Source organism: Scomber japonicus, chromosome 15 (assembly GCF_027409825.1).
Source record: "Scomber japonicus isolate fScoJap1 chromosome 15, fScoJap1.pri, whole genome shotgun sequence".
Taxonomy (NCBI): domain Eukaryota; kingdom Metazoa; phylum Chordata; class Actinopteri; order Scombriformes; family Scombridae; genus Scomber; species Scomber japonicus.
Window position 1 is genome coordinate 19,303,912 of NC_070592.1, and position 12,418 is coordinate 19,316,329.

Here is a 12,418-nt window from a genome sequence, read left to right on the forward strand (position 1 = left end):
ATTAATTCATATTACATTTTTAATGTAAAAATTGTGATAACAATATAACAAAAAGTAGACAAATTCCGTAAAAATTAAATGATAAAATCAACCGTCTCCACTGTGTACTTTATATGGGCATTGTAAAAAATTGTATAAAATGTTACCAAAAACTAAAGTAAAAATGATCAGATAAAATTAAAATCAATAAAATTAGAAATTAAATCACATTACAAATGAAATTAATTAAGTTAAATATCAAATAAAAAATGTAATCAATTAAATCACACTAAATTAAATCTGATAGACAAATATTTATTTGTTGACTGAATATCATGTTATTTTATGGTGTTATGACCTGAGTCAAGTGGCCACAACAAAAAGGTAGACACGCAGGTACTAAACATTAACAGAAGATGAGACTTAACTGAACATTTAAAGCATGGTGTGTGGAAAGGAGTGTATAAGTTTCATAAGTGGAGAATGTGGATGTGTGAGTGCTGTAAAGTTCTGGAAAACAAAGCAATAAACTTGCATAAACAAAAAAAAAACAGATGCCTGTAGGGAAATAAGGAGCTGCAGTAGCAAGGCAGCCAAGTGTCACAGAACCTTAGGGGGACTACAGATTCAATAAATAGGCTATAGATTATAAGAAAGACTTATGTTAAAAGAGAGTTTTCAAAAGTAACTTGTTACATTTTCCATTCTAAGATTCTGGGGCAGTTCGTTCCATAATAGCGGTACCCTGACAAAAAAGGCTTGGTTTCCTTCAGTCCTTGGCCTCGCATTAGTAACAACTGGGGGCTTCTTGCCAGAGGACCTCAAACGGTGAGCAGGTTGCAGGTCCACTTTGCTGCTGTAAAGCTGTATCTCATCTTATCTTACCTCATCTTATACAAGATTCAAGTTTATTTGTCATTTTACATGTTTGCACATGCAAACGAAATTTGTACTCAGGTCCAGCAGCGTACAATACAATTAAGTCTACCACAATGAAGTGGTAGACTTCACAGTGTTTTCCAGCCATGTACAGAAGAACCAGGGCAGGGGATGCAGTATGTTGCTGGCACCCAAAGATGTGTCAGAAAAAGAGTGTCAGGTGAGAGTGTACAGAGCTCAACTAGTATACAAAACAAGCACACGCACACACACACACACACACACACACACACACACACACACAGAGAGAGAGAGAGAGAGAGAGAGAGAGAGAGAGAGAGAGAGAGAGAGAGAGAGAGAGATCACAGATCACCCCACACACAGATAACAGATCAAAGTGCAAGCGTCATCAAACAACTCATCACGTTATTTACGTATAGGTCATAGTAGTAGTAGGCCTACATATAATCCCTCCCTGACCATTTTCAAGTACCAGTTAAAAACCTTTCTCTTCAATGAACACTTCCTCTTCCTCTTCCTTGCTCAGTCTTGATTTAAAAATATATATATAGCCTATATCTCATTTTTTTATTGTTAGTTTTGTTTATTTGTTTGTTTTATTCGCGTCCTTGGGTTTGTGAAAGTAAGGCGCTATACTATTTAAGTCTATTTTTATCATTATTATTATTATTATTATTAGGCTATAATCAAACACAGTAGACCTAAACATAGTAAGAAGGTTATATGACTCCTAAATGGTGCTGAAAATTCCTAGCAAAGAGTTAGATGTAAGTTTAACGACAATACCAAGAACGTTCGGATATGCACTTAGGCTACAAAAATAGGTAATTAAAACATTTACTAATTGCAAATGATATCATAAGTGACTTAATAGAATACCGCAAGGAACCAAATGTGCAAGGAAAAACAGTCAAGTTAATAAAACACAAAGGACCACCCATACACCGTGAGCAAACCCCAGGTAAGCCACACCTTGTCACTTTTAAAGAACAGTTCAACGACATTCCACCTGTTGGTCTACTGCCTCATCCTTTGAATGAGCTTTACTTTCATATCATCCAATAAACTAGTCTACAGAACTGCCAGTGGCTTTATTTGAACGTCGGTCACCCTCAGCCTTATTTTGAGCTGCACCTGCCCGCTGGTGATGGAGAAGGAGGCGGCGGCGCAGCATGCAGCAGAGCCGGCAGATGGTGCACCGGGAGGAGCTCAGCCGCCAGACCGCACAGCTGCCTGTTGTCATGGAGGAGCAAAGATGGCGGTCCTGGCCTATAGCCTGGGCAAACGCGAAATAAATCAACATTTTACTGTTAAAAATGCTAAATCAATATCGCTGGTAGTCGTTATTTTACTCGTCGTGTTTCACACAGCTTCGCGGTACTATGGAGGTAAGTGAGGGCTCCTGCTTGTTAACGTTACTGTTTACGCAAAGCAGGGAAACACTAACGCTAGTTAGCTGTTTGTGTCTAGCAGTGGCTCCTCTGTGCGGATGGGCTGCACTGTTGTTTTCCAGTGCTAATTTTAAAAGGTGAAACGCACATGTTGCATGTCTTACGTAAAGCAGATAGATGATAGCATACGGTTAAATTCAATACTGGTTAGCAGCATTAACTTAAGTCGGCTTTGTCCCACTGGCTAGTTGACCAAAGCTAACACTGCATTTAGCTGTGTTTACATGCTCCTGTCAGTACACGCATGTTTTTTTCTGGGGGAACCGTGTGTAGGTTGAGGAGGTTTAACTAACATCTGACAGGACAAGACTTTTGGTTTTGGGTGACTAAGGCTATTTAAATCGCCAGTACTGTTACTGTTGAGTAAACCTCCAGCTGTCAAATGCTTACTGTAAGTTTGTTAAGCTAACGAAACAGCTCAGCTTTGTGGTCTTCAGCAGCAGCGTAGCAGCCTGCTTTCAGTCTCAGCTCTTTTTTTTTAACTTCGCATCGGGCATAAATATAAACATATAAGTAGCTGTATTCCTCAAAACATATTCATTTTTTCAGGTAATTTCATTTTGCTTGTCCCACATCCCAGGACCAAGAATGCCAGCGATGGCACTAAGCCCAGAGCTGTGAATATAAAGAAATATTACGATGGCATACATCCACCTCCCAGCTGGGTCGCATAGAGTGGACTTTGTTCATGAAAGGGAGTAGGAACCAGAGACCTCTGTGTACACGCAGAGAGCAGCTGCTCTGGCTGGCGATGACACCAAATGCCCACGTCTCTCGCCAGCCTGCAGACCCTTGATGTTCACTAGTTTCTATGGATTGATTCAATTGCAGATGGCTCTATTCATTTTGCACACAAATGAATAGCTGGAGAGATTTATGGTTGAGATAAATTGCTGATGGCTTCATTTTGTACCATGGCCCCTAGCAGAGCCATGCATTGTATTCAGGCCCTTTGACACCACTGAATGAAAAGTCAGGGTACTATTGAGAGAGCAGGTTTCAGTCATCGTCAGATAGTAACGATGACTGAAAGCAGGAACAGTATATCCTGTTTGGTCTCACAAGCAGGCTTCTCTGTGTCTTGCCTCCAGGCGGAGACTCATGTGAATGGCTGCTGTCCAGAGGACGTTACTTGGGAGAGAACGTATGGCAGCCTCATGGCTGCATGATGCACAAATACAAAAGCATGTGAGTCACGCAAACAGTGCAGGGTTACTCAATGTACATTTGAGACAAAGAGCCAAGTGTGTAGTAGCAGTGTGTTTGTGTTTGTGTATGTGTGTGCATGTGTCTGGAAGGGTGGATGGATAATTCATGAGTCAAATAACCAATTAAGAAGATAATATCACATGTACAGACTGTGTAATATGATCCACTTTTGATTAAGTTATAGAAAACAATGAACCACCCCACCACATAAATAATTTCCATCTGCAGTTGTCATGATGTACGTCTTTCAGATTCCTCATTGTTATTTTTGTCTTACAGTGAAGCTGAAAAATGCCTTGCTCAAAAGCGAGTGGCCTTCATTGGTGATTCACGAATAAGGCAGCTATTTTACTCCTTCATCAAAATTATTGACCCTGGACAAAGAGAAGATGGAAACAAGGTATGGTGGGGAACAGCACTTTGTAAACCCAGGGTTTTTCTCAGGAAATAGTTTTGGCAGATCTGTGGCACAAGAACTGTAGTGGTAACAGTGCTCAGTATACTGTTCCATGGATGTGGAGCACAACTGTGTATCAAATAACCTAATTAATCAATGTAATTTACATAAATTCATAAAAAAAAATTTCATTGTTTCATTTATTATGGAGGTCTTAAACAAACAGCTGTAGGAAAAACTTAACATAGGTAGCTTTAGAAATAAAAATGATAAAAATGGTTTGCACATGAAGTCAAAAAATGTGGGAGAATGTGTGGCGGTAATGCAGCAGTCATAACTACTGTATTTTGGTCTGATTTTAATTGGGGGCCACAACGCTATCTGCCTAACACACTCTCTCTCTGTCTGTCCATCCACATGTAATTTTTGAAGCACAAGGACATTTCCTTTGAAGATGAAAGCTCCTCTGTTCATGTGGTGAGCTATTTGTAGCTGTGTTTTTATCTCCTGTACTGAGTTTGTAAAAATGTGCTTAGATAAAAAAGTCATAAACATCTACTTCCGCTTTTGTGATTAGGACTTTCTGTGGCATCCAGAGGCAAATAATTCAATGAAGGATCGCTTGATATCATGGACATACGTGAGTATAGATCTAAGTTCTGCTATTAGAAATTTGGGGAGGTTTCATGGTCTAGACATGGATTTGCTTTTGTAAGTGCAACTTCTGTAACGTCCATTGCAGGAAGGTTCAGCAAAGCCCGATGTCATCATCCTTGGGGCTGCCACGGTAAGCTGTGTACATAAGAGTTTTACAATGCTGATGCATTGCATTAAAGACAAAAACAAGGTGGGGTCTGAGTAATGTCAGTATTAATCTCATCTCTTTATCCATTTACCACAGTGGTCCATCAAGTTGCACAGTGGCAGCAGCGAGGCCCTGCAGCAGTACAAAGCCAATCTGACGGCCATTGCTGTTCCTCTGGAGAACCTGGCTGACCACGGAGAGGTCTACTGGGTCCTGCAAGGTAGGCTTAGTTTCCAGTAGAAGATCCTAGCATAGGAGTTTATTATTATCTATCATCTCAGTCTGGTTACTAAAGTATTACCGCCTTTACCCTAGTGATTAATCTCTCATGTGATTACCGCATTTTTGTCAAACGGTACCACCATTGGAGGGACTTGATTGTTCAAAGCATTTATTCCAAAGCGTTCACAAATTCCAAGTCATTTTAAATCAACAAAGACCTTGAATAAAGTATTGGTTACGCTTGGATTACATCATATTTTCACTGCCTTGTTACTAAAAATCAAAGCATATCCTTCAGCAAATGAAACAGTCAAGTAAAAACAAAAAAACATGCTCTTTAAAGGTATTTTAGATGCTACAACGATCTCATGAATGCACAGTTTTGTTAATATTAACTTTACAAATATGCAGCCTCTCAATTTAACCTCTTTTTCTGTTTGCACTTTACAATAGACCCAGTAAATGAGGAGGTGCTGAGTGACAACAGGAAGATGATCACCAACCAACAGCTAGATCTGTACAATGAAGCGGCGGTGGATGCACTCAACAGCAGTAAGCGTAACAGCAGGTCCCGGGTCAAGTTGCTGGTTGCGACCCGCCAGGCTGCACTGCAGACCATCTCCCAGTCAGACGACGGTTTGCACCTGCCTGAGAGCACACGGAATGTGGTAAGCAGGATTTATGTTCATTAGGTGGCAATTAGATTAGAATTAGATTAGATTGCAGCAGCACATTGTTTTCTTTTTAACTTTGACTTAAAGCGATGGTTCGGCGTAATTTCGACCTAGCGTCATATGCACCATGAGGTCTATCTAATCAGTGCCTCAGCCATTTATTTTCATTTGGTCGGAAAATAAGAGCCATCAGCCGAATGGCTTAGTACAGTCGCTAACGGGACCACCAGTGTATCTCGTAAATTACCTCACTTATAATGCCTGGATTGTTATCAAACTTCTACAGTAGTACAAATAATGTCTTTACTCATAAATCGATGCATTGAAAAGTTTGTAAGTACACCAGGAGTTTATTAAAATACACACTTACCTGATGGCGTTTACTCTGCTGCTACTGCTAAAGCTGTAAACATCGTTGAAATATCGCGCGATCACTGAAATACTGTGTGGTCTAGCGAGACACCCGCACAGCACATCTAGAGATCTGTGCGTGATCGTGCGATATTTCGACGATATGACGCTAGGTCGAAATTACGCCGAACCATCATTTTAAACTCTTCTTGACCACCCTGTATAACTGTTCTGTCAGGGGGCCACGATCCTTATGAACTCTGTGTGCAACAAAGTGCTGAGGCCCATTGATGGCTCCTGCTGCCAGATGTTGCCACCCCCCAACTTCCTCCAGAAAATGTCAGCATGTTTCTTCCTGGGCTCGGCTGTGGTTTTCCTGGTCTTACACGTACTTGGCAACAACCGTCATCGCCGACCTGTGCCCCCTGATGTGGAGAGTCTAGAGGAGAAGAAGCCAACAACCGCAGCTGTGCCCCTGGGTCAAAAGGCAGCTTTCCAGGCCCTCTGTAGGATGGGGATCATCATGGGATACTTCTACCTTTGTGACAGGGCAGATGTGTTCATGAAAGAGCAGAAGTTCTACACACACTCCACATTCTTCATCCCTCTCATCTATATATTTGTCCTAGGGGTGTTCTACAGTGAGAACAGCAAGGAGGTAAGACGACGACGATGTTCAATGTGATATTTCTTATTTTGGGGAAGCACGGTTATATATTTAAACAGCACAGTCTTCTCATGTCCTGAATATAGTTAGAAAGTATGTTGAACGGTGAGCTCAGTCCAACTTAGTTGACGTCAATGGTTCATTTAACTGTTCTATATCTGAGACAATTTCAGACCAGGTAACAAAGTCCTTTGTTTAATAATTAATTAATTCAAAATGTTATTACAGTCATTCTCAGTCTTATCTCTTTTCCAAACAGACCAAATTACTCAATCGAGAGCAAACAGATGAGTGGAAGGGGTGGATGCAGCTTGTTATCCTTATCTATCACATATCCGGAGCCAGTGCTGTGAGTCCTAAATATGTCCTTCTATACATCCACATTGGAGTAACCTACAGCATGTGTTTTATTTCAATTATTTTTTTCTCTCTTTCAGTTCATTCCAGTGTACATGCATGTGCGTGTGCTGGTGGCAGCATACCTTTTTCAGACTGGCTATGGACACTTTTCCTTTTTTTGGCTCAAAGGAGACTTTGGCCTGTATAGAGTGTGCCAGGTGAGAATAAAGTCAGTTATATTTTAACCAGGATTTTGCAATGATTCTTGATCCTGGTAGACACTTTATACAGTATAAAAGGGTAAAGGCCAAAAGCATTTTAATTGTAACCCTAACCCAGCTGCGATACAGCTGCTAATGTTCTTTTAATAAATGATGCATAAGACTGAATGTAATTGACCAGAAAACAATCATATTATTGTTAGTAACACATTATTGATTGATCTGTGTATGTTTGTGTGTTTTCCACTGCAGGTGCTATTTCGTCTGAACTTTCTGGTCCTGGTTCTGTGTGTGGTAATGGACAGACAATACCAGTTCTATTACTTTGTCCCATTAGTCACCTTCTGGTTTGTCATCATCTACGCCACGCTGGCCTTATGGCCTCAGATTCTCCAGAAGAGAGCCAACGGTAGGTGTCAGATCTTGTAAAAAGTCCTGGACTGTGTATATTCAACATACACAATTCATGCTATATAATAAATGTGATATCTGTCATAAGTGTCAACATTAGGGTTGCATTTAGAAAAATGTGTTTGCTTACTGCAGTCTTGTTTTCTGAACAGCTAGTGGCATGTGGCACCTTGGGGTCTTGGCGAAGTTACTGGCCCTCCTGCTCTTCATCTGCTTGTTTGCTTATTCACAGGTGAGCACAGTCAAAATGTTTTCATCCTACCAGTTACACCTGTAACAAATAATAGTTTTGCCTTTTTTTAACTTTTTTTATTTAGATATGTCTTTACACAGTGCAGTCTAAGACCTCAGATTGGCTCTCAAATTTGAAAGAAAGTACATCAAGAATGTGTTGTAGATCACATTTGTGTGTTTTAGCACAAATGAAATAAATATAAATTAATATATATTAAAAATAATCGAGTTACACATTTTGTACATAGTTTTTACTCATATTCATGATTTGGTCCTTTAAAACTCTTTTATGTGATGTTCATATTTTGGCTTCATGATTCCAGGGTTTCTTTGAGAGTATCTTTTCCGTGTGGCCCATCTCCAAGCTTTTTGAGTTACACGGAAGTATCCACGAGTGGTGGTTCAGATGGAAGCTGGACCGATTTGTAAGTCAAATAAGTTTTGCATGCGAGTTGTGTAGCCAATATTTGCATAAACGCAGTCTTTGAAATGTAATATTTGACAGAGTAGTTTATAATATTTTTCACATTGTCCAAAGTTTGTAAAACCCTTTTTTATTGTGGCTGTGTTCTCTTGCAGGCGGTGATACACGGCATGTTATTTGCCTTCATCTATCTGGTGCTTCAGAAGCGACAGGGGTTGACAGAGGGCAAAGGAGAGGCCCTCTTCCCTGCCAAGATTTCCAACCTGCTTCTCTTCCTCTCTGTCATCTCCTTTATAGTAAGACCCTTCACACTTGGGTACTGGGGTGTAGACTCCACTGTATACTATCCACTGTCTTTTTTTCCCCCCCTCAAATTTGCAAATGCCTTTAAGAGGAACATGTGTGCTTGCCACAGCAGCAACACAAGGAGTGATGAGTATTTGATAAAGTGACTGCACCTGGTAACTGACTTTACAATTTGTTTGCTATGTGGTTAAAGGTCCTGTATTCATTGAGACCGGTCTGTGAACTCAATATATTTACCTGACAATCAAAATGCCAGCCTGCCTTAATCTTAATCTCTGATGGCTAAAGCAGTACATACAATGTGTAGCCCCGAGGCAGCTCCCTGTCTCTTGCTGATTTCACCAAACCAGTTTGGGGTTGCAGTAATTGTGTTGGGCTAAAGAAGTCTACTATTTTCATGTCTTTGTTGTAGCTGACAATTAAAACCGGTTATTCAACTTCTCCTGTTTCCCTGTTAATCTAGACGTACTCAATATGGGCTAGCAGCTGCAAGAACAAAACCGAGTGCAATGAGATGCATCCTTACATCTCTGTGGTGCAGGTACAGTCATTGTCTGTCCTCCTCTCTCTCTTTCTGTATATGTACTGTCATCAGCCTATGTGGGGTTTTGCAGCAAACATGTCTCTCTTGCTATATTGCTCTATTGCTTTTGTATTTGCCACCTCTCCTCATGACATGACAGGATAATATTATGAGTGTAACAAGGGAGTTGCCTTCTTTCATCTGTAAATATACTACTGGTGTTATCTAGATTCCAGTGCACACTGGAATCTAGATAACTTATCTAGAGTGCTTACTGTTTATGATGGTTCCCTCCTCTAAATAAACTAAGAACTCATGATTTTGTGACTCTGTATCATTCTGATCTTTCCACTTCAGGACTGCAACTTTTAAATGATTTGACTATCATGGTAGGAACCAGTTTGTCTTCATGCTTTGACTCTCAGAAATGTCTTTGCTCTCTTGTGCACAGATTTTGGCCTTCATTCTAATCAGGAACATTCCTGGCTACGCCCGCTCTATATATAGCTCATTCTTTGCATGGTTTGGAAAGATCTCCTTGGAGGTAAGATAGACCCTACAGGATGTTTGCAACAATATCAGAATAATGCATTTTATTAACAAGCCCTTGTAGAAGTATTATGCAAAGGGTAATGTTTAACAGTAAGAGAAATGAGTAAACAGTAAAACACATAATTATAACACAAGGCAGCAGGATCAGTAAAATACCAGTAATAGAGGTGTTACTGCAAATAATGATCAGAAAGCAACTGATCATTCTTCCCCGCTTCCCAGTGTTCTGTATCTCCCTGGAGGCAGTAGTTTTAAAGTATTACATTACATGTTGCACCATTTATTTAACATGCGCTGTTTGTCTCCCCCAGCTGTTCATTTGCCAGTACCACATCTGGCTGGCTGCAGACACCAAGGGAATTTTGGTCCTGATTCCAGGGAATCCAACACTCAACATCATGGTCAGCACCTTCATCTTTGTTTGTGTAGCTCATGAAATTTCTCTCATCACCAATGACCTTGCCCAGGTGGTCATCCCTAAAGACAGCATGGCCCTGCTGAAGAGACTGGGGGTCGTGGGGTTCTTCACTCTGGTTGTACTGCTGCTTGCCAGGGGCAGCAAGCCAATGCCTGATGCCTGATAGAAACCTCTCGGTGGGTGTGGGGGCGGAGCAGACTCACCAAGCCCAGCTGGGTTTGAGGTGCGGTGCAGATCCAAGCCCGGAGCACGCCCAGTCTTTTAAGGCTGCTGGTGGCCACAAGAGACAACCTCAGAAGTGTTGAGTGACAGCTCATGAACTTGTGTGAGGACAGTGTCTCCCTGCTGACCAAGTTTAAGCAGACTCTGTACTTTTTGACTGCTGTGAAAGTCGCACACTGAAGAAAATGCTCAAAAAGGGGGACTTGCTCCTTTTCAGGGCGAAGTGCAAATTGCAAGAGAGGAAAAAAAAGAACAAAATGCTCAAAACGTTTACATTATCCGAATAAGACAGAAGGAGCAGTCTGGGACAAACTTGGACAGGAGGACATTTATTTAAAACAAAAAGAGGGCCTTCTCATTTTGAGACCTCATACTTGCGTGAATTTTTGCAGCATTGCTTCTCCCCAGCCAAACACGCTAATAAGAATTTAGTACAGTACTTCCTGTCATTGCTTCACTCTGGAAGGGATCACTTTGGCACACACTCCGTCCACATGTGGCAGTAGCAGTTGAAAGTGTTTTCACACAGGTGGATCCATAACCGACATATTCAGATATCTACTCATTTACGACAAAATGCTCAAGTGCGCTGCATTTTATTATCAATATTACTTTGTACAGTATTTCTGGTGACTGTAAAATAGTATTAGGTATCTAAATATGCAAAATATGGACCAACAACTGGCTTGGGTGATCAAAAACTGTTAAAAACTGACTAAATTCAAATTTGGAGTGCAATCGTTAAAATGTTGGAATACTCTTCGGCTTATTTTTGCTATTGTTTTTTGTGAGTACCTTTAGAAATATTTGCCTTGTGCTGAAAGGTCCATGGTCACCTGCTGTATTTCAGAAATTCTATGTGATATGTACAGTATTTAATGATTTAAATTAAGCTTATATTTTATACTTTTTTTTTTTTTGGCTTTATTTTATACTTTGCGCCCATGACTGCTGTTTGGTGAAGGAAGTATTACATAGATCAATTTGTACCCATCCCAGCATCTCGTACACCATTACCTGCCTCAGAGACACATTGCAGAGGTTGAGCCTTTACAGACTTTACTGACGCCCACCTGTCCTATTAGCAGTCACTTCATAGTCGGTGTATATTTGTATGATAAAGTGAGAATTATTTTATACAGCCATGCTTCCACTGCGTTTCTCGTCATGCCTTGTAGCACTCTGACAGAAAACACGTTGGGTTGCAGATATTCTTGTACAATAGAACTAACAGTTACAAAACACACCCTCCCTTTGTTGTCACAACCAGTGAACTTTTTGGTCAATACTGTGTTCACAGTCTTAGTGTACTTAGTGGCATCAGAACCACATTGACATTTAAAAATGACTACTTGGTGACACTGACTGATCTGAGAAGACATATTACTGTTGCTTAAATGTCAATGTTGTGTATTTTATCAACTGACAAATGGGTGGTGTCTCCTTTATCTATTTATCCTCACAGACATTGAAGCGCAATTAGCACTCTGATGTGTTTAAAGATTTCAATTTGGTGCAGATAAACAGGTTTTCATTGGAGGTCTATGGGATAATAACAGATTAGGGTGTCAATTATTTTCTACAATCTGATGTTGCTTCTCTTTAAAGGCAAAATGTGGGTCCACAAAAACATCTTTAATTTTAACATCAGTGGAACAACCTCTCTCGTCATTTATCTCATGATGTACAGTTCAGGTTTTTGTTCTCAAGCTGAGTAAGAGCCAATTATAAATTTGTAATTTCTATAACCAGTCATCACCTCATTTTAGAGATGGGAATGGCATTTCCATGTTGCAGTTTCCCTTGGTGTGTAAAGTTTACTTGTCATGTTATTACTGATCAACAGCTATGAATTTGGTAATTGTTTCAGGCCTTAATTGATCTTTTTGGTCATGTAAAAGCAACAACTATTTATACCCCTGTGCAGGGCCTCTGAAATATGTTATATGTAAATATTTTGTGATGTCTTAAAAATGTGAAATGTATCCATATTATTTATAAATGCCTTTATTCCCTTATACATTGTTAATAATACCTTCATAAAATGTGCTGTTTTGGGGATTTTTTTTTTTCTTGGACAAAAAAACATACCTTTCATTTCAGTTAGACATTA

General features: G+C 40.1%; 1 protein-coding gene across 1 annotated transcript; it reads left to right on the top strand.

Annotated features, from left to right (window-relative positions):
- The first annotated feature begins 1,478 nt into the window (after nt 1–1,478).
- casd1 (CAS1 domain containing 1) lies at nt 1,479–12,364 on the top strand. Its single transcript, XM_053333962.1, has 18 exons — nt 1,479–2,267; nt 3,422–3,518; nt 3,819–3,939; nt 4,369–4,413; nt 4,514–4,576; nt 4,679–4,723; nt 4,838–4,961; nt 5,417–5,631; nt 6,227–6,646; nt 6,915–7,004; nt 7,093–7,212; nt 7,468–7,624; nt 7,779–7,858; nt 8,184–8,285; nt 8,440–8,580; nt 9,054–9,131; nt 9,565–9,657; nt 9,977–12,364. The coding sequence occupies exons 1-18, from the start codon at nt 2,027–2,029 to the stop codon at nt 10,244–10,246; spliced, it is 2,502 nt and encodes an 833-aa protein (XP_053189937.1). The 5' UTR covers nt 1,479–2,026; the 3' UTR covers nt 10,247–12,364.
- The last annotated feature ends 54 nt before the right edge of the window (nt 12,365–12,418 follow it).

What these genes read in the sequence shown, in the direction of transcription:
- casd1 (XM_053333962.1), top strand. Translation starts at nt 2,027, where the DNA reads ATGGAGAAGGAGGCGGCGGCGCAGCATGCAGCAGAGCCGGCAGATGGT. An exon ending in ACATATCCGGAGCCAGTGCT is followed by an intron (nt 7,005 to 7,092) that starts GTGAGTCCTAAA and finishes TCTCTCTTTCAG; the next exon opens with TTCATTCCAGTGTACATGCA. An exon ending in TTGGAAAGATCTCCTTGGAG is followed by an intron (nt 9,658 to 9,976) that starts GTAAGATAGACC and finishes TGTCTCCCCCAG; the next exon opens with CTGTTCATTTGCCAGTACCA.